Below are 20,859 nucleotides of genomic sequence, written 5' to 3' on the forward strand. Positions count from 1 at the left end.
GTTTTCTGTATGCTCTTCCATCCTTGACGCTATCAAATAAGTATTAAAGATCCTGGGGAAGAATCCTTGAAATTTTAGTTTGGTGGGTAGGATCCACTGGACCAGAACTTTGTTTAGTTCATTTTTTGACACAAAGATGTCTTTCAGTGTCTGTGTAGACTGTTCTTTTTATTGTGAGTGACTGACATAGGCTACTGATACTTTGAAACTGGAACAGAATTTCATAAAAGGCATGTATTTTGGCAAGTCTTAAAGATGCATCTCAGAAATGATATTCCTTGAATGTTTGAGCGTACAAAAAGGTCATTTGAAATGGATGTAAGCATATTGTGTGCTGTAAAGTGAACTCCATCCTTTCTCCTGTAAGTTTCTGAGCCTTACTGAAGAAGATCTGAATAAATTTGAGTCCCTCACCATGGGAGCAAAGAAAAAACTCAAGACACAGCTGGAGCTGGAAAAGTAAGTTTGTGCATGTGTGTGTTGGGGTAAAGATTGTCTATTTTCTCAGCTTGTGAGGTAAGGTATTGTACAGCTTAGAACTCGGACAGAACAAGGAGCAATGGTCTCAAGCTGCAGCAAGGAAAGTTTAGGTTGGATATTAGAAAAAAACTTTCTTACAAGGCGGGTAGTAAAGCTCTGAACAGGTTACCCAGAGAGGCTGTGGACTCTCTGTTCTTGGAGGTTTTTAAGACCCAGCTAGACAAAGCTTTGGCTGGGATGATCTAGTTGGGGCTGGTCCTGCTTTGAGCAGGGGGTTGGAGTAGACGACCTCCCAAGGTCCCTCCCAACCCTAATTTTCTATGATCCTACAAACTCTGGAGTTGTAATCCCAGGTTTACAGTGGTTTTTACTATGAAGGCAGAGCAAATTAATAAGCCTGCAAAGATTCTGCACTTGTAAATTTAGATACTACTTATCTTTCTCATAAGAGTGGTGAAGGGTTAATTAGTAAAGAAAAAAAACACTTTGGAAATGTGGATTACTATGTAACATTTATTACTTTATTATTAGGTACTCAAAGCTCATAAGCACCTAAAAGAACAAGTGAACTCAGCTTTAAAGGGACATTTAATTTAATCCTAATGTAAACATATTTCTTTACTTATGCAACTAATATCTTCTTAAATTACTGTTATTGGAAGAATTTACAAGATCTAAACTACCTGTTACTGTTTGCGTTCTTTATCTGCTACTTGCTTGTTTCCGGTTTTGTACCTACTTAAGCATTTGCGTGAAGGCACAGTAGGCCAAGGTATACTGCTCAAGAGAGACACGTTCCTTCCTGAGCAGCGGCTTGGACTGTAGGTTTAGAACTGCAGTCTCCCCTTTGTTGACAGTGAACAGGCACACTTGTGAGTAGGAGATTTGCTCCCAGATTGGGGATGGAATATGCCCTGTATTTAGCAACTAATCTTTTAATTGTTTCATTATAAACTTGCATGCAGACTCACTCAGTGGCCAAATGTTCTCGCTTTCAGGAATGATGCTTTTTCTATCCTCTGTTCTCCCTCCCCCATCCTCTCTTTCTCTGTATGTTTCTTTTTCACTCTGCATTTCTTCCCTGCAGAAACTCCCCCTTCATCTCCTCTACCTTCAGTCTCCTTCAGTTCCCCATCCTGGCTAATAGAATGATCTGTGCCCATATAGTTAGAGGCATAGTGAAGTTTCATCTTCCAGCTTTGGGGCTACTCCTTAAATGAGTTAAATATGGACGGGAGGGAGTTCCCATATCTGAGTCAGGCTGTCTGCAGGCTGAGAAAGACATTACTCCATTGGTTATTCTCGCTTTACATGTGGAATTTTAGTTAGAACTGAGAATCTATGGAACTGAGATCTGTGGAATAGAAAAATGCCATTTGAAGCATATAAATGCACTAGTTTGCATTAACTGATGTTCCCTTTTCTCCTCTTCTTCAATCACTGCCTTTGAATTAATTAACTAATGTATTAGTTGTACAGCTGTAGATACGCATGTACTAATGTACATTTGTATTAATTCATTTGTATTAACTAACGTTTCTTTTTCTTTTCTCCTATATTGGCTGCATAGGGAGAAATCAGAGAAACGGTGCCTAAATCCAACAGCACCTTCTTCGGTTACTGGCAGTGGTGTGGCTAGGGTCCCTCCAACTACTCACATAGGGCCTCTCCAGAATATTCGTGGGAACCATGCTGCAGGTAAATACACAATGTAAAGAACAGTGCACTGCTGCCAGGGTCAGGCTGGGTATCTTATGCACAATAAAAACTCATGGCTTTGCTGCTCCAGCCCCAGATTAGAACTGACTTGCTTCATGTGTTCTTGGCCTTTGTGATCTCTGATGATTGAAAGATCTTATTCCTGGGGATATTTGAGTGATGAAGATGTAATTGCAGTTCCATGGTTTGCATATGAAGTGCTGGTTTTGCTGGTGACTAACCATTGGTTCTCTGGACTTGTATTCCCTGGGCCAATATGAAGCCCTATGAGGCTGAAGCATTCCGGTGTATTAATGGCCATGGTGTTGTGAAAATACCCATCAGCTGCAGTGTTGTAACTAGGCTTTTGGTACCCAGATGACAGTTCTGCCATTAGTTTTCATGTTTTCCCTGATTTATCACATGTTTGTTCCTAGAGCTGCGGGTAGATGTGGATCAGCCAGCCCACCCTCTGCCCCGAGAAGGCAGTTCTTCTGAATACTCCAGCTCCTCTTCCAGCCCCATGGGGATCCACACCAGAGAGGAAAGCTCGGACAGTGCTGAGGAGAATGAAAGGCGTAAGGGAAAGCAAGCAAAACTTCTGTTTGCATTTGATCTGCCTTGTCTGGCAAGGCAGTTGTATTTATAGATCTGTTTCTGCCTCTAGGTTTAGAGATACACTTGGATGGTTCAGAAAAGGAGAAACCTGTGATGTTACTGAATCATTTTACATCCAGTTCGGCCCGACCCACAGCTCAGGTTCTACCAGTGCAGAACGATGTTGGCTCCAATCCATCTGGCCACCATACCTTGTCAATGCAAGTGATGCCAGCAGCCTCTACCCACATCACTCCTAGTCGAATGCTGAATTCAGTGCATAAATCAGAGCGTGGAAATACAGAAATGAAGCTCCTTTCACTTCTGTCTTTAGAAGAACGAAATAAAGTTTCACCTGGACCCAGAAGCAGCATGAAAATGGAAAAGAACTTTGGGAATACAGTGGTGGATGTGACGCCAACCTCATCTCCTCATCAGCCTCTGCAAGTGCTCTCAGGAGTTCCGGAAAACAATTCACCTGCGTCTACAATTAACTTTGGTCATCGGACCAAAGTTGTGCACGCTTCAAGTCTGGACCGAGTGATAAAGACATCCCAACAGCCAGCACTAATTGTGGAAACGAGTACTGCTCCCACCGTGACATCCAGCACAGTCTTCCAAATGGCTCGTCCACCCATGAAGCTCTTGGTATCTTCTTCGGTTCCGACTGATTCTGCCATTGCTGGGCAGACATCCTGCTCCAGTAATATGCAAATAACTATGTCCCCTGCAATAATAAATCCCCGAACTGCTCTCTATACAGCCAACACCAAAGTTGCCTTTTCTGCAATGAGCAGTATGCCAGTGGCCCCAATGCAAGGCAGCTTCTGTGCGAACAACAACACTGCCTCTTCCAGCAGCCATCCGTCCACATCATTCGCAAACATGGCAAACTTACCCAGCTGCCCCGTACCCAGTTCTAGCCCCACACTGTCATCAGCTGCTGAGAACAATTTCTATAGCAGCAGTAGCAGCAGCAGCAGTAGCAGCAGCAACAGCAGCGGTGGATCTGCAGGGAACATCCCGGTACCAAATCAGAATCACCATCACCACCACCACCAACAGCAGCAGCAGCCTCCTGGCTGCATGGTGTGTAGCTCCTGTGGATGTAGTGGGAACTGTGGCTCAAGTGGTCTGACTGTCAGTTATGCGAACTATTTCCAGCACCCGTTTTCAGGGCCTTCAATGTTTACTTTTCCATTTCTGCCCTTCAATCCTTTGTGTAGTAATGGCTACATCAACACGCAGCAGTACAACAGCAGCACAACCTTCCCAATGGTTCACTCTCCTTACAACAGTGGTTTAACCCCAGACTCTGTCATGAGCGGGCAGTCCACGTTTGCAGTACCACCCATGCAGAACTTTATGGCAGGGACAGGGGGAGTATACCAGGCACAGGGAATGATGGGAACCAGCAATGGTTCAAACCACAAAAAAAATGGGAACCTCTCCTGTTACAACTGTGGGGCCAGTGGTCACCGAGCTCAGGACTGCAAGCAGCCACCAATGGATTTCAATCGGCAAGGTAGGAAACTGGTGCTGATGTGGGGATGTCTGTGTGCAGAGCTGCAGCTTCATGTGAATGGGAGTTTCCATGCAGTTGAGGGACCACTGAATCTAATGGTGATAGCTTTTCTTAATACCAAGTTTTTCGTAATCGCAGACAAGCATCCGGTTCTTCGAAGCCCTTTTCTTCTAAGGGATGATGAACTTTTGGGCTAACTTCATAGAAATGGTATTTACTTTGGTGCACAGAACCAACACCAGTTTTATGCCTAACTTAAGCCCTGTTGTGATGACTTAACTGGAACACACATGTGAGTGTCTTGCCTTGGACCCCTGTTGAGAATTAATTGGTCTATGAAAAAAGGAAGAAGTGCAGTGTCTTCATCTGACCTAGTTGTTGCTGCTGACACCATCTGTCAGTTCAGCCCCAAGTTATCCTTTTATTTTTGAATATGAGGTTATCCCAGAAGTTCATAAAATATTTTAAAAAATAAATAGAAGCCATCATTTTAACTAGCTGTGCATATCCCTTTGACAGACAAGGTTCTTTGGGTAAATGTGATATCCTTTATTAGACGAACTAAATAGTTGGAAAAATTGTTCTTTGCAAACTTTCGGGTACAAAAACCCTTCTTCGGGCAGAGGGAGAGACATCCCTTTGAAGGACTTGAGTCAGAGTCGGTGGAAATGCACATTCCATAGTGTGTAGACTCTGTCATAGGAAAGCCTTCTCAAGAGATTTAAAATCCTTGAGCCAGGGCAGACACATCTGGGAGTAAGATATTGCCATACCAGGAGTATATTCAGGTCATAGCTCTCTTTTTTCTAGATGTATAGGTTAAAATATTGTACATGTAGTATTGCCTGGCAGAATAAAATGCAAACTTTTGGCTAGAATTGGGGAACTAAAACGATAGATTTCAGATCATCTTGGGTATGGCCCATGTCTGTGTTTGTATTGTATAGCCAGGGGTGGGCAATTATTTTGCGCAGAGGGCCGCTTACTGAGTTTTGACAAGCCATCAGGGGCCGCATGACAGGCAGCCCAGGGCAGATAAATATGAATTTTCTAAATTTTTTAGGGGCCCTGTGGGCCAGATAGAATGGCCTGGTGGGCTGCATTCCGCCCCCGGTCCACATTTTGCCCACCCCAGGTTCAGACCATGCCATCGGCACTTAACTATGATTTAATAATAGACCCCGAGAGGCAATACAGAAAATTAGTACTGTTCTTAGGCCATAATATTTTGATAATGGCAGATTAGAAGAATGTGAAAGTGTCCTAATCAGGCCCAGGTCAGAGAAGTACAGTAATGCAGTTTAAAGCTGCAATTCATCATTTCTTTTTAATCTGTTTTGAATGACTTTGGCTCTTGAAATTGCATTGCAGCTACTGCATCTTGTCTTCTTTTTGTGTGTTGCTGTATTTTTACTTCCCACTCCCCCTGCTGGTACTAAGACATCTCCCTGACAGGCATTTCCTGTAGCTTCATAGTGATGAGATTAGCTACTAGTTTTATTCTGCAACCTATCTTTTCAAGTAGATTTTTAAAATGTTGTGGACTTGACTGCTTTCTTTTTTCCCTTTTTTCCTCTCCTCCAGGTACATTTAGGCTGAAATACTCTCCTCCATCTGAAAGTCTCGACTCCACAGACTGACATTTTCTCTGGCAAGAAAACGCTGTAAGCCATGGAGATATAAAGACATTTAAATACAAAACTGAGACGTCCAGTTGCTGTTAAGCTTAATGTATTTTTAATCCAAAGGTGCTTTACTTTACTAGACTAGGTAGAAAATCTAGCTTAGGGGTGCAACAAACCCGTTTTTGATTGCCAAAATTCAAGCTTGGATCTTGGTGTTGGAACTTGCCTAGTACGTATCATGTGACTGATGCGTGCAGGACGGCAAGTGAAGGTGGCCAACTATGTTTTCTGTGGCAAATACAAAAAACAGAAGAAAAACCCTACGCTTTTTTTTTTCTTTTCTTTTCTATTCTTTTTGCTGAAGAATGTTGCCATATTTGGACCTTCCAAGATGAAATGCATAACTCCAGGGCAGCTACGTTGCGATGTGAGATGAGAGCTGGAGGTTGAAGGTACGAGTGGCCATTCACCAGAGGGCCTTTGACCACCCCTGGGCTAGGTAAAATGTCTACTTTTTTTCAAAAGTGATCAGGCACTAATCTCTGGGATTTTTAAGGATTGCACTACAGAAGAATGTAAAACTATTCAAGCTTTCTGCACTTTTAGCAGACCATGTCGCTCTGAGACCAGTGCAAGAGGCAAAGAAGTTCCAACTTTTAAAATTGGCACCAGCAGGCTATGTGACTTATATAAAAATCCTGAGTAATTTTCTCCTTTCCCCTCCAAAAGAAGACACACGGCAATTCCAGTTCCTTCTGGAAACAACCTTCCTCTTCACCATCACCTTTGCTACTAGACAGTGCTGGGTTACCAACAGCTGAATAAACTTAGTTTCCAAGGGTCCATGTCCGAGAGACTCCAGAGTCATTAAGACTTCAAGAATACAGATGTTCTTCTTTTTTTTTTCCTGTAACACACAAAACAGCTTTTACGCCCTGTAACTGTATATAGGTCTCTTTCACAGAAACCTTATCTTGGTTTTGTAAATGAATTTTAAACCATCCTAAAAAATAAACTCTGGCAGCAGAGTTTGCAAGCTGTTGCTTTACCTGATAGAACAAAACTTTGACTCCTACCCCGGGGCTTCAGCTACAGGATTCAGTGGTGGTAGAAGTCAAACATGTAAAAGGTAGTAACTTACATAATTGTCAAGACATTGAAGGATTTACTGTCGGCCTCCACTGTTGCAGTAGATTGTAGATTGCCTTGGGGTTAACTACCTAGAATACAGAAGTGTGAGGCGGCAAATTAAAATTGAGACTTGGGAGGTAGCCAAACCAAGCTCGTGTTGCTGAATTGAAACGGTGTAGTCCCGTCTTGATGAAGGAACACGCAAATCCTCCTGACTTGCCCAAGGAGACACAGGCCTGAAACGCATAGCGATCTTTGTGTACTCAAACCTAGAAGACGACATTAAAATCTGAGGTCTTGCTTATGCTGGGAATTGCTTTTCCACCACTGTAGCCACACCAGTGTAAAAAGCATTTGTGCTGATGCAATGTACAGCACTTCTTATGCTGGGGCAAAGCTTCTCAAGGTCAACGAGACCTTAGCTACCGAAAAGTTGGTTTGAGCAGCTAATGCAGTAAGTTGTCCGTCAAGCTTTTTCTGGAAACGTTAGTGAGAATTTGAAGGTGTGGGCCATTCTTCAGTTCCATTTGCTCAAAATGGATGGTCGGCCTCATCGTGAAGCGCCAGCAGGTTAGGGCAGCGCGATAAATTAGTACCGCTGAAGAACCACTGTCACCTGAGGCGACAAGACACCAACCGTGTTCCAGGTAGATTATCTTTGGAGGTCATACCATTTTTTTTGGCTTCATGAAAACCAAAGTCTAAAGCTGTGTAACATTTGGTTTAAAAAGAAAATCTGTTCTTTCTGATTTCTATGCAATTCGGGAGCTCCATATTTCTGTATCCTTAAAAGGTTCAGTTCACACTACACAGCATTGCTTGCAATATTGGAAGTTATGTTTGCTATGCCTGTATTGTAAGGAGGTTCGCGAGCAACGTTCAGACCTACAACAGTAAAGTGATGAAAACTGACAATGCAATTTACTTTGCCTTAATGAGCTTGAGACAATAGGAGGAACAACCTGTCATGCTGTGTTACATTAAAGGACACTTGCAGTTTTCACTTAAAATGTTTACTATTTAAGATTTTGAGGGTCTCTCCAGTGGCCTGGAACATGTGCTGAAAGCCAAACTTTAACATTTTTTCACTTTTTTAAAACAATATTTTAAAACTGAACTATATTTAAATAAACTGTATTTCACCAGACATGCAAGTATTACAAACCCTCACAAAAGACCGAACAATGAGAGCAAAAAACTTAATATTTTTCTGTGATATTTTGCTTTAGTGGCCATGGCTGGGAGCATAGTCTGGTCTAATATTCATCAGAAAGTCAAAAGGGTCACCAGGAGTATGAAACTAAGACTGAACTCTTGTTCAGCAAACTTCTTTAAAAAACATTTCATTCCTATGTTCAAAACAGTCTTCAGGATTGCTTCCTCTATGTAAAGTTAAGGCTGATGTTTCCTCAAGGGGCTTATGTGCACTTACAGGTACATTTTTTAAATTGCTAAACCTGATCTTAAAGTCAGCTTGTATTTAGAAGTGTGAGTAAATTGAAGGGACATGCACTTAATGCACAGGTACTTGTTTGAAGAACCAGTACTGTTCTGAGTTTTCCCTGAATCAAAAGGAGGTGTAGCTTCACATATGTTAGTGCAGTATGTTTGCTTTGTACTTAGAACAACTGAAGCTGGTGAGCCTATACGGAGCACTTTAGATACATAAAATGATTCTTAATCCATTTTTAAAAAGGCACAAATCCTTCTGTTTTCCTCTGTCTTCTCCCTAGTTAGGCAGCTAGGCTCTGGAATAGCAGTTCCAGTCTCAGGAACTGAAAGAACCAGCTCATAAAACCTATTCTTGTAGGTACAGATATGGAAAATACTCAGAATTAGCTGTTTGTTCATACCTTTGTCCTGCAAGTATAAACATGATTAACTCTCTAACTGGATTCCACTGTAGGGTAAAACCAGTGGTTTAAAAATGCAAAACAATAGGGTGAACCTTGTTGTTTTTTTGCAGCATAAGAATTGTGGGGGTGGATTATAGCTCTGTCTTTATTTTGGAGGAGTAAATGGTGCATAGCGAAGTTTCAGAATTGTCTTTCTGATGTGTGACGTATTGGGGAAGTAGAATAAAATGATCAACACTTGTTCAGAAATTCAGCTGCAGAGGCAAATTCACGCTCATGCTGGACACTAAACTAAAGGAGGTTCAACCAGGAAGTTGTCTTACCAAGTGGGGTATTTTAATCATTGGATTCTGTAGTAAATTTTCCCAAAACGCTACATCAGCTTTCATATTTTGTGAAATTTCCCAAGCAGCTTGTAAAACACAACTGCTAGCAGCCTGCCAGGAATCAAATGAAATGGCGATATAAACCAACCCCTCTTCCTCTTGCCTCCCCTTGCATTTCATGCCCTTTATTGCTTGCTGATTTTGTGGTGATGATACCAAGGTATCGAAAACCTTAGTTCACTGTATTTGGCAGAGAAATTAGAAAATTAAAAAAAACAAGTGAGCAGAATGCACTCCCCCACCCCAAACGATTGGTTTTTGCCATTACTTTTACAGCAATGTTGGTCCCAAAAAGCATGTAGTGGAAGGCACTAATGCTCAAAGCCATGCATTCTGGGTTCTCCAGACTTTCCTTTTCAGTTGGGGGAACATTTGGAAAGTCTCAATAAATGTAAATGCTTGCAATAGTCTATAGAAAACCATTTTTGTTTGTTGAGGCCAAAGGTAAATGTTACTACATCAGTACTAGAGGAGGTGGCTACCAATATCCAAATGACTTTATCTGTGTCATAACAAACCCTTGGGACTACCTGTTGTCTCTGTTAAATTCTTAGGTAGGTGAGAAATGTTTTGGTACTGAAACAGCAAAATCCTGTGTGTTTTGAAGTGCAGATTAACAGCTTCTTTTGGAGGTAACTTTCCATTAGGACTAAAGGAAACTCCTACTCCCATTTGAGCCATTTCTTTTACTTCAGTCAATTCTAGTATTACAAATTGTGCATGTAACTTTATAAATATTTTAAATAGTTTTGTAAATATTTAATATCAGCTAATTTGATTTTGAACTGTAAATGTCAAGTATTCTGGTATTGGGATTTTTATGTTTTATTATACTTTGTTAAAGGTAAAATTGTACATTTTTAGAATGTTTTTATCTGAGTAAATTTAATGTATGGAAAATAAAAAGTTAAACAGTGCTTAAGCAGCATTTCTTTATTCTTTTAGGCTTCTCCAACTTGAGCAGGTAAGTACCAGAAATAAACCATACAGGTAAAAGGCAGGGTGGAGGTGCACCTTTCTTAACAGGTAAAGTTCTCTTTAATCCAAGTCACTGGCTGAGGGCTGTCACCGCATCTATTTGCAGTTGCTGTTCTCTAGAACCACTGCGGCTGAGTCAAGGGCATTCAAGGCTGTCCTGCAGATTATGTTGAGCCCTTGATAATGTGGGCCTTTGTGTGGTAGGCTGCCTGTTGTCCTAGTCACCAGCGATTCTGTGGTGAGCATTGGCTGTAACTGTCCCAGGCTGCAGGCAGGATTACAATGCCAGTCTCCAGTGGCCAAAGACCAGGAATTACTAAGCACATCTTCAAAATTTGAGAGCAGCCACTTTAAATCCCAGTTCTGTTGCACTGTGTTCTTACGGTAATGTATACAGAAGCCACTGAGTGATTTCCTGCCAGAGATGTTCCTTTGAAAGGCTGCAGTTTCAAATTGCTACAGGTCTGAATTCTGCTATCCACACTGCTGTTTTAGTACCATACTAGTCAGTCAGTCTCATCTGGACTACTCAGCAAAGATGGCTTAATAGCACTTAAATCCATTATGCTTTTAAACCATTCTGTTCCTCCAACTAAACTCCAGCAATTTAGATTTCAGCTTTGAACAGAAAGCCAGCTGGAGATTCTTGAATGACAGGAAGGTCTTGATCGAAAAGCCGTGGGCTAGGAAGTGTGTGCTCCCCCTAGAAACCATTTACTATCAGACACAAGTCCCCTTGGGTAGCTAATTATTATCCCTTTATTACAATTACACAATACATCCTTCCCCACTCTAAAACAGCAGTAGGGCTGGTTTAGGATGGCCACATACCTCCCTTATTTCTAGCTAACACTCACTCCTCTTAGGTTCGTGCCTGGATGTTCCATTCAGCACTTATTTCCATACTATTCAGTGTCCTGAGCGTCACTAGAAGTTATTCATCTGACCTGGGACCCACCACACAGACATCATTCAGCCATGCACTGAAACAGGTGGCATTTGTCACTACTGTCTCCCCTTCTGCTAATGGATGTTTAAGGCAAGGAAGTCTATAAATAACCACTCAAGCTGCAATTAAGTGGGGATGTAATCCATCCATTTCAGCACTGTATTAATTTTAAAAAAAAGCAACATTTGTACAGGAATCTCAGTCATCGAACACAGTAGTTACAAGAATGGCTGTCAGTCTCAAGTGAAACCATGATTTTACATAAACCAAACTATAAAAACATAGGACAAGCTGCACTGAAGAATTTACGCTGAAGTAAAAACACAATGAACATTTAAAAAAAAAAATGAAAAAAAAAAAGTTAGAAATAAGCACTGAACAAGATGCATGCAAAAAGGTGTCAGCGGATACAAACCGTACACCTTATTGATCTAGAGTGCCAAGATGCAGTAGTATTGCTTCTTTCCCACCCGCCCCCAATTATAGCAAGTTAATGTTCAGTAACAGCTGCTATTAGTTCATGGATGTGTGTCATACAAGGATAACTCTTATTCAGTCTGTTACACTCCACTTTACAACATCAACTCTAGAGGAAGGACAGTGATCCTACTCGAGACATTCCTTCTCCACAGGATGAGCCGCTATTTATAGTGACAACAGCAATGCCAAGATTTTTCAGCCACATGCAAGTGGCGAGAAACTTCAATGATGGGATGACCATTTGCTCCCAACGTGAAATGCTTTTAAAACAGAGCACTTTCCCCTACCCCCTCACTTATAACATGCACAACAAGTGACAGACGGTTGTAGGCAGTTTGGATTCATATTTCCAGCAGCAGATCTGAATCCAGTATGGATGGGTGTTAAGACACACAAGAAGGCCTGGATGCACCATAGAGCTTATAGGTAACCACACAGCTGCAAAGATGGAGCGAGTGGAGGAGGGACCAGGCAGAACTCCAAAGACTCAACATTATAGGGTACTATTTGTTTTTCCAATTGTATTAGCCTGCTTTGCAACTGGTTGCATCTATCCCCACAGTCTTGTTTACTGAAGTCATTTCTTTGAACAAACCCTTCCCACTTGCTATTTTCCAGGTTGCGGAGGGCAGAAGAGAGACCCCCTACAGGTTAGAAGGAAAACAAGATGCTACTGAGCAGCAGTATTTCAGTGAATATACAAAGTGCTGAGAGAAGTCTCCAGCCTTCACTGCTATTAGCCTAAGAACCTTAACATATGCACTTCCTAAAACTAGAGGAAAGCTGGGGTGTTCGATGGGAATACTACTATCTGGCACCTCCTTATACAGTGGTGGTACCAAGAAAGATGATAAACTTCCCTCCCAACCATGTGCTGCAACACAGTGTAAACACCGAAGCAGAGCGACTCCATAGCTTGACCCAGAAGTTTAGGATAGTCCCTGTCTTTGCTCTCCCATGGAACAAAAAAACAAAACAAAACCAAACACAAAACAACAAACCCTTTCCTTGACAAGCTGGATTGATTTTTTTTTTTTTTTAAAGGAATTGTGAGGGATTTGCCACAAAGATGTCACACTGAAACACATGGGTTCACTACATGAAAAGGTGCCAATTCCTTTATTACAAAGGCCAGCTGAGTGTCCCTTTTATTGGCTATTTACATATGCAAGGTATGGTTCCATTCAGAGTCCAGAAACTTAAGTGTGCCTGTGTTAAATATTACAGCAGGTTTTCAAAGCAGGATCTGCCTGTCTGTACTGGCACTCGTCTCTTTAATATCCACAAACAAGGCAAGGCAAGATGAGAACACCTGCTAAAGCAAGACTACACTATGGTACTGAGGGCAGAGTGACATCCCTTTCGTTTTCCTGGGGCGAGGGTCAAACCAAAATCCTGGGCTAGAAGCCTTACACAGCCGAGTGTACTCCAAAGGTTTCCTGAGAGGCGTAGACCATGTAAAGGAATCCATCCTCATCCTTTTCGCTCTCATACACCTCCGAGATGGGCGTTGAGACACTCACCATGCTGTGTCCGTTCACCAGCAGGAAGAAAGCTTGGTTCGAGTTCAGCTGCAAGCGCCGTCTGTTACAGGAAAGAGAGATGCATTACAGATGCCAATCGCAGGGGTGCCAGGAGAAGGTAAGAAAGGCTCCCCAAGGCAGGATGCACTGCAAACCTCCATGAGGAATAATTTTCTTTAACACTTAATCTAGGGTGTAAGAATCCCAGGAAAGGCAAGCCATTTCTATGGAGTTAGCCTGTTCTAATCTCAGGCTTCCAGTTCTCTATCTGCACATGCCCCAAACAGGGGACAGGAAAAGCCAGACTGACAACAGCATGAAGGACAAAGCCATGACTTTTTACATGGTTTACACATGCCTGAGAAGCCAAGTGCTCTGAGGAGCAGCTTATTTTCTTGGGCAGCCCGGATGGGACGGGCCCTGCCTCTGACCCTGTAAGCACCAAATCATCTTCTGCAAGGGGATGGTGGCCTTGTTGCAAGACCTCAAGTAGGAAGACAGGGAGGAAAGCACATGTTTATTTTCTTGAGACCTTGGGTTTTGGAGTGAAGCATTCCCCTCACCCACTGGCTGGGGAAGATGGGACACGATGGAAACTGCATCATTACCATATTTCTGCAGAGGTACAAATCTAAGGCAGCCTGGCTTCTGCCCTACACAGCAGCTAGCTTGTACCTAGCTTTAGCTGAAGTTTTAGGCACACAGGGAACAAAAGGCCTATTCTACATAACATCCATATGTGAGCTCAGGGGATGTTACTGCACCACGGCAAGGTTTTGGTATGTACAGAAAGGCAGTGGTGTACACATGGTGTAGAGCTGTGCCAATTAAAGCGCCCTACCCCTGCTTCCCAGAGCATGTCTATAAATGCCTAGGGTGCCCACCACATGGAGCAACATATGATCTGGAAGCAGGGATGACAAGGCCACTTAGAAGTTGGAGAGCCCTGATTTAGAGGGTCACCCAACACATTCACCCACTAGCAAACTAGTGAATGAGACTGCAATTTGGATCTGGCACATGTTAACATACTACCTGATGATCTTTATCAGCTCACTCATGTTAACATGATCCGGTACCAGGAACTTGGTTTTATCCAGAACTGGAAGCTGCTTCTCCCCTTTGTACCTTTCAATAATGACCTGGAAAAAAGAAAAATTCAGTTTCAATGATGCACTGGAAGCAGGTGCAAGCAGCTCCAAGGGGATTCCCACCCTTGCATCACTTGCAGTTTAAAAGCATGCAAGAGCAACAAAGGTCAGACTCTGAGCGGTTATAACCACTTGCAATCTTGCTTTGTTTTAGGTGTGGCAGCACCTCCAGGGCTCACCTGCATGCGCACACACCTCTGGTCAAAAGCTGTACTGGACAAAATGAAGAGACAACCAGGGATTTTAGACCCACCATCAGCAGAGTTTTACAGCATGGTTCCAATATTGGACATATACCACTGTCTATACAACATTGTCTCCTCTGGAGCCAGCTTAAACATGGATCTGGCTAAAAAAGCTGTTGCAAAGGGGACCTTGCCCAAACGGGAAAGAACAGCATTATTTTGGTCAGAGGGAAGTTAATGTTGCTGACGGCCAGCTCAGGCACATTCAGTTTCCATTTTTCTTTTGAGTGGAGAGTGCAACCCCAGGTTTGGCAATGAGCTTTCTTGCAACTTAGGCAAGAGCCGCTTGCAGTGGCTTTCACTGATGATAATCAGCTTCCAGCACTGAGTTTTTTGATCACATTATTGCTTCTGTCTGCAAAGCAGCAAGGCACCTCCCACCCCTCAGTAAGAGGCCATAAAGCAAGCGCAACCCATGGGAAATAAGGGAGGCAGGCAACTGTCATGCAGAGACCGACCAATTAAGCACAGTCTTATTAGCAGCACGGCATCGCTCCCTCTGGAACAGTTTCTTTCGGATTTCAAGCTTTGTTTTATCCTCGCATTTGCAGAGATAAGCTCAGACTGCAGCAACCGTGACAAGAACAGGGACTCCTAATTCACCAGTCCCTGGCAGCATCAGCAAGCCCCAGGCAACCTGCCCCTGAGGAAGTCCAGAGGACAAGGCAGCTATAAATACATCAATGCCCCCACCGCCGCTACAACAACCAGCATGGCAGAGGTGGCAGGGGGCAAAACCTGAAGACAGAGGATAGTCCAGACAAACAGGGTGGCCCTGACTAAACAGCAAATCAGACAAGGAGAGGCTGAAAGGACTGGAGCTGACAACAGGTGTCAACCCCTTGTGTAGCCCACCCCAAACAGGGTAGCTAACAATCCAGCAGGGTAGTGGCACTTCCACAGGCTCCACACACGTCTTCTCTTAGGTACATTTCCTCAGCACAGGTCCTTACACAGAACTCAAACCAAAGCACGAACGAGTGCCTATCCTTCCAGGTCCTGCTCCCCGTGGAAGCATCGTCATACCTCTCTATCAAGGCCATGAGACTCATTCTAGTATGAGCTCTGAAAAGCAAGACTTTGGGCTGGCACTGGATCCTTGGAGGTGCAGCTTTGCTGGAAGTCACACACAGCAACATGGCCATACCCCAGCAGCTCACGTTGCATCCAGGGAGGAGCTGCCACCTTCCAGCCCCTGGGCTTGGGAAACAAGTCTCAGACTCCACAGATCCAAGTCACCCTAAAAGGACAACCCTCAATCCTGGAGACCCAGCTGATTCATTCCTGGCTCACTTGCTCTCTCACTGTGGGATGGAAGCAAGGCCTGGAAGTTAAGTGACAACAGCTGTACTTACTGGTATTTTTGTTGGGTGCTGATCTCGAATCAGTCGTACATCTTCTACTCTTTGCTCTGTAGAAGAAAAAAGAGTTTATTTAAAATGCCCAGATACATACTAGATGGCTTTTGTCCTGCAATATAAAAGTATGCATGTTTATTTGGCTTTGACTGCCTTGCCAGGCATCTGCATCTTCCTGTTGAAACAGCAGAATGAAAAGCATTAGTAAAAACGGGAAAGACAAGTCCATCAAAGCAGTAAGAAACCCAAACTCTCCTGGGAGGGACAGAAGTGTTCTTCAATCAGCAAGGCAACTGCAAGAGGTTAGCGGACACAGTCCCATCGCCTGTCTGCTAAGCAGGCAACATTGACTCATGCAGATTTGCTGTGTCACGTCAAATTCTCATCTCCACCTGCCTATTTGTTTAGGTATGACACCACGTGCCCGAAGAGGAAGTCGTTGGCTAGACCTGCGTGGGAGAGAGGGCTAACCAAAACAGGCCAGGCTCAGCTTACACCCAGCAGTCTAGTGTTAAACAGGTACAGTTTTTTTCTGTCTTGATTGAACTCTGCATGCTTCCAAACACCGATGCTGCTGCCGGGAAGCTTCCTTTACAGCCTTTGCCCTGAGCAGTTAGCAAGACTTCCCATTTTCCTTTCAGAGGGAAGTCATAATGGCACCAACATAACCCTGCTTTGGCAGTGTAGTCGGACCTGGTGTGAACAGATGCAGCTGCCTGGAAATCAGTTCAACGTGCTTACGCCAGGTATAGCTGGCTCCAGAAGCCTAAAATTCGTCTCCTGGTTGACGCTTGCTGGGCTGTCTTCATCTCCAAGCACCTTCCCCAGGAGGGAGATTTAGTACTGCAGCATGACGTGGAAGCTGCATTTATCGAACTGATCAGGAACAGGAAAAAAAGCCACTATCGGCACCCATCAGTCCGAACCCGTTACTCATACACAAAGGTGCTGCTAGCCTGCCGTTCAAAGCAGCGTCTCGCTCCCCCTCTCCAGTCCATGCCAAGAGCTCACACGTTACCAGCCACACAAAAGCTTTCACATGCCTAGAAAGGACCCACAGCACATCCGACACATGACCCTCAAACACAATTAGTCTCACCCGAGCAAGGATGAAACAAAAACAAAAAAGGAGGGTTGTAATGAACAGGCTTTCCATTGATGATTTTCCCCCAAACCTCTTGAAGGCCTGTATACTGTTCCCATCAGCTTGCCATCCTAAATGCCCGCATGACTTTCTAAATTTCTTATAAACGGACAAATTCTTAACACCTATCATTATGGCTTCTGAGGGCAGAGAAGTATTACCAGCGAGCAATATCCTCGATGACTGAAGTCACCAGAACCGGGGGAAGAGAGATTTGAGGCTAGGAGGGGGGGCAGTGCAGGGAAAAACCAAAACAGCACAACCAAGCAAACTGTTTTGGCTAAACTTCCTTTTCAACTGGGAAAAAGGATGCGTTTGCACACAGGAAGCATCCACCGAGCCGCACAAGACGGGAGAGAGAAACCTCCTCGCGGACGACTGACGCCAGCTTCATCCCGTTGCAGAGACGGGCTCGTTGCAGCTGCAGTCGCTCAGCTGCTCTCTGCCGTGAACTTAATACCCACGGCCGAGGTTGCCGATGGGAGGCGCGGCAGCCGTTTTTCGTGGCTGGGGGGTGACGCTACTGTGGAGACAGCCCCAGGAAACGACAGACCAGATTCGCCAGCTTCATTTGGGGACGGGTTTTTTTCCTCCCTGGCTACAGCGACGGCAAGGGACCCGGCCGGACCCGACCCGCGGGGAGAAGGGACGGTGGTGGTGGGGGGCAACGGGACCGATGCCTTCCACCCGTGACTTTGCGGAGGGAGGATCCGACACTTGGGGCGGGTCAACCCCGCTCCCCGATGCATCCCCACGGGCCCGGGCCCGGCCCCACCAAGCGGGGGGGGGGGGGTTGGGGGCAGGAGTGAGAAATCCCATGCAGGGCAGAGGCTGGGGGGGGGCACGGGACCCCCCCCCCCACAAGGCGGGGTGTCCCCACCGAAAGGGGGGTGCTACTGCCCCTCCCCCACCTCCAGGAGGGGGTGCCCCCTCTCTAAAAAGGGGGTGCCCTGACCAAAAAGGGGGTGCCCCCCAATAACACAAAGCGGGGGTGCACCTCACCAAAGGAGCGGCGCTGCTTGAAGCTCTTCTCGGAGGGCATGGCGCTGGCGCTGGCGACGATAGTGACGGCGGCGGCGGCGGCTCCGCGCTGTCTGCAGCTCCCGGGCCCGCTCCGCCGCCTCCCGCCTGCGTCATAGGGGCGGGCCGCCCCGCCCCCGGCGCCATCTTGGGTGTGGCGGTTGCGCGTGCGCCGCCCTGGTGCAATCTTGAGTGTGGCGCTTGCGCATGCCCCACATTCCGTGGCGCCATCTTGAGTGTGGCCCCGCCCTTCCCCCGGGAATGGCTCCTCTGTGGGATCCCCCTCACGCCACGCGAGACACCGCCGTAGCAGCCCCCTCGCTGCGCCACGTCGAAGGCTCCGTCGCGGGGGACAGTCCGGTTGTCCTCTGTGACGCAAAAGCCTACACCTTCACGTCTGTACAGGACAACCAGACTGTCCTCTGCGATGGCCGTCCCCTCACAGCGAGGGCAGTCATCCCGCGCGTCAAGGACAGCCTTCACCACACACACGGGGCCCAAGGGGACTTCAGAGCCGCCCGTGGAGCGGAGCAGGCAGCCAGCTGGGATTCCCCTCCTTCTCCAAGATGCTTTGCCTCGAAACAGGCTGTCCTGCCGCTGGGTTGAGGTGGCAGCGCCATTGGAAGCAGTCGGCCACCAGCTTTTGATGTCAGCAGCCATTTTCTTGAGCGACATGCCTTCAGTGAGTCCTTGTTGGCCACCGCAGCCTTCAGTCATAACGAACGGGAGGAGAGCACTCCGGTGAAGTTGGTGCTTGAGGATCACCGACGTTGGTTGCACAAATGCCAGCATCCTCCTGAACCCATTTCACACGGAGGATTTTCCAGAGGCACTGTTGGTCATATCTCCCCCCACATCATTCCCTTCACGCTGGCACCCTGCTCCAACCCCATTGCCCTACAGTAGCACTGCCGTGTTACCCCTAAGCACTCCCAACCCGTGTACAAGCTCCCCACATTGACCGCTGCCCCTTGCACGTAGTATTGTCCCCCAGGGTCTACGCTGGCAGAGCCCTGCTGCATTGGGTTCGACAAGTGTTGGAACTGGATCCCCTAGAACAGAATTAAGTTACACGGTATTGACAGAAAAAACAAACAAAAACTCAGACCTGCCTACATTAATATGCCATATTTCTTGTTAATCATCATGGCACTACTGCAGCATGGTTCATTCAATCAGTCAAGCCTACAAGTCGAGTCTAGCATGAGTGTAGATTTGCACTACTTGCTTCCCTCCTGTATCGCTTGTTCCCCTCTGAGCCATGTCCAAATGATATGGCTGTATTACAACCTCCAGTTACAAAAAAAACCTCTTTAAAATGATTAAAAATCTTCCATCTAGCAATACATGTTCCTGATCAGCCCCCCAGCTCTCCCCCACACATCAGCTAAGATGCAGTCATTCACATTTCACTACTGCAAACATGGAAAAGAAATACTATTATTTATTTATTTATTAAATAAGTGTATTAAATAAATGCTATTGTATACAACATTACCTCAACATAACTTCAGTTTGTTTTGCAGTCTAGAAGAGAACTGTATATATGCAACTAAAGAACTTGCTTCACATCCCATTCCTGTCTTCTTGTAGCCACCTGCTCCTCCACTTATCACATCTCATCCTAAAAGGCTGAAGCTTGAAGCCAGATCTGGCTAGCAGTTCTGCGTAAGGGAGCAAAGGGTGCTTTTGAACTGGTTTAATTAAAACCAGTGAGGGTCTGCTGGAGAAAATAGGGGTCTTACATTCTCCATAGTAGTTCAGCAGCAAACCCACATTCAGGCCTAGCTGGCTGGGATTTGTCCCTATACTATTTCAAGGCACCACCTTAATTTTAGTATGTGTATGCTTTCAATTGCAAGTTATCAGCTTTTTAAGGGGAACAGCACCTACCAAAGCTGCACAGAGGAAGAGATGTATTTTCCTTGGTTTGTAACTGAGTGTTTATTTTCTCCCCTGCACTACCACCACAAAACAGCTGGGGCGTTTTTGCTTAATCTTCCAAAATACATTCTCATTCAGGCTGGAAGTGAATCAAGAAGGTTTTAGCTCCAAGGGAATTTTTATCCCACAAGCTAAAGAATAGGAATGTATCATTGATTGACTCTTAATAACCTGAATATTAACCATGGAGTACTTATTATATATTTTGCCTGTTTCTATTAAAATACACCATGTACAAAAAATAGCCTAGTTTGTCAAGGAGATGGGAAAAGAAGGGATAGGAAACTAACATCTGGCAGTAATTTAAGTATAAGAAAATTCAGTGAATTAGTACTTTGCAGGTGCAATCAACTCCAGGGAATTGTAACTATGAAACATCATATATTACACATCTGTGCTATGAATGCATGTTATTTAGATCCAGTGAGGCAACCCAAACTAGATAAATCTTCATTGCAAAAACCTGCAACCACACCACATCAGTTGACCAAGACCTTGTTAGATGTGCAATGGAGCCATTTCAATTGCAACCCAAGTTTACTTTGTTTTTCCTGTAAAAAAAACAAAAAACAAAACAAAAACTGGCCTCTGCATTGAAAATATTCAATTGTTTCTTCTTTAAACCTGCCTTATGGTACAAGCCAATGCTGTTACACAGGAGGAAGTTTGACTCAGGTCCAACCATCCCTACGTTCCTTTCTTCACAGTCATGTTCTTAGCACTGTGTTTGTCTTTTAAACAAGGGACAGACCTTGTCTTGATGGGGCAT

General features: G+C 44.8%; 2 protein-coding genes across 4 annotated transcripts in view; one reads left to right on the forward strand and one right to left on the reverse strand.

The window, feature by feature from the left end:
- ZCCHC14 (zinc finger CCHC-type containing 14) overlaps positions 1-10,215 on the forward strand; it is a 72,038-nt gene extending 61,823 nt beyond the window's left edge. For 2 of the 3 annotated variants that reach the window (XM_090062217.1, XM_090062220.1), the window contains exons 9-13: positions 368-459; positions 2,042-2,178; positions 2,616-2,756; positions 2,846-4,300; positions 5,885-10,215. In XM_090062217.1, the coding sequence (XP_089918343.1) occupies positions 368-459; positions 2,042-2,178; positions 2,616-2,756; positions 2,846-4,300; positions 5,885-5,940 (1,881 nt within the window). In that variant the 3' untranslated portion in view covers positions 5,941-10,215. The remainder of the gene's footprint in view (positions 1-367; positions 460-2,041; positions 2,179-2,615; positions 2,757-2,845; positions 4,301-5,884) is intronic. The other variant, XM_090062219.1, reaches the window with a different exon arrangement.
- Positions 10,216-12,796: 2,581 nt separating this feature from the next.
- On the reverse strand, positions 12,797-18,276 carry MAP1LC3B (microtubule associated protein 1 light chain 3 beta). Its single transcript, XM_090062221.1, has 4 exons — positions 18,129-18,276; positions 15,980-16,035; positions 14,264-14,370; positions 12,797-13,289 (listed from the first exon to the last, which is right to left on the reverse strand). Exons 1-4 carry the CDS (start codon positions 18,166-18,168, stop codon positions 13,115-13,117), a joined length of 378 nt encoding a protein of 125 aa, XP_089918347.1. The 5' UTR covers positions 18,169-18,276; the 3' UTR covers positions 12,797-13,114.
- Positions 18,277-20,859: the final 2,583 nt, after the last annotated feature.

Source organism: Crocodylus siamensis, chromosome 9 (assembly GCF_052110815.1).
Source record: "Crocodylus siamensis isolate JL-2025a chromosome 9, ASM5211081v1, whole genome shotgun sequence".
In the NCBI taxonomy this organism is placed as follows: domain Eukaryota; kingdom Metazoa; phylum Chordata; order Crocodylia; family Crocodylidae; genus Crocodylus; species Crocodylus siamensis.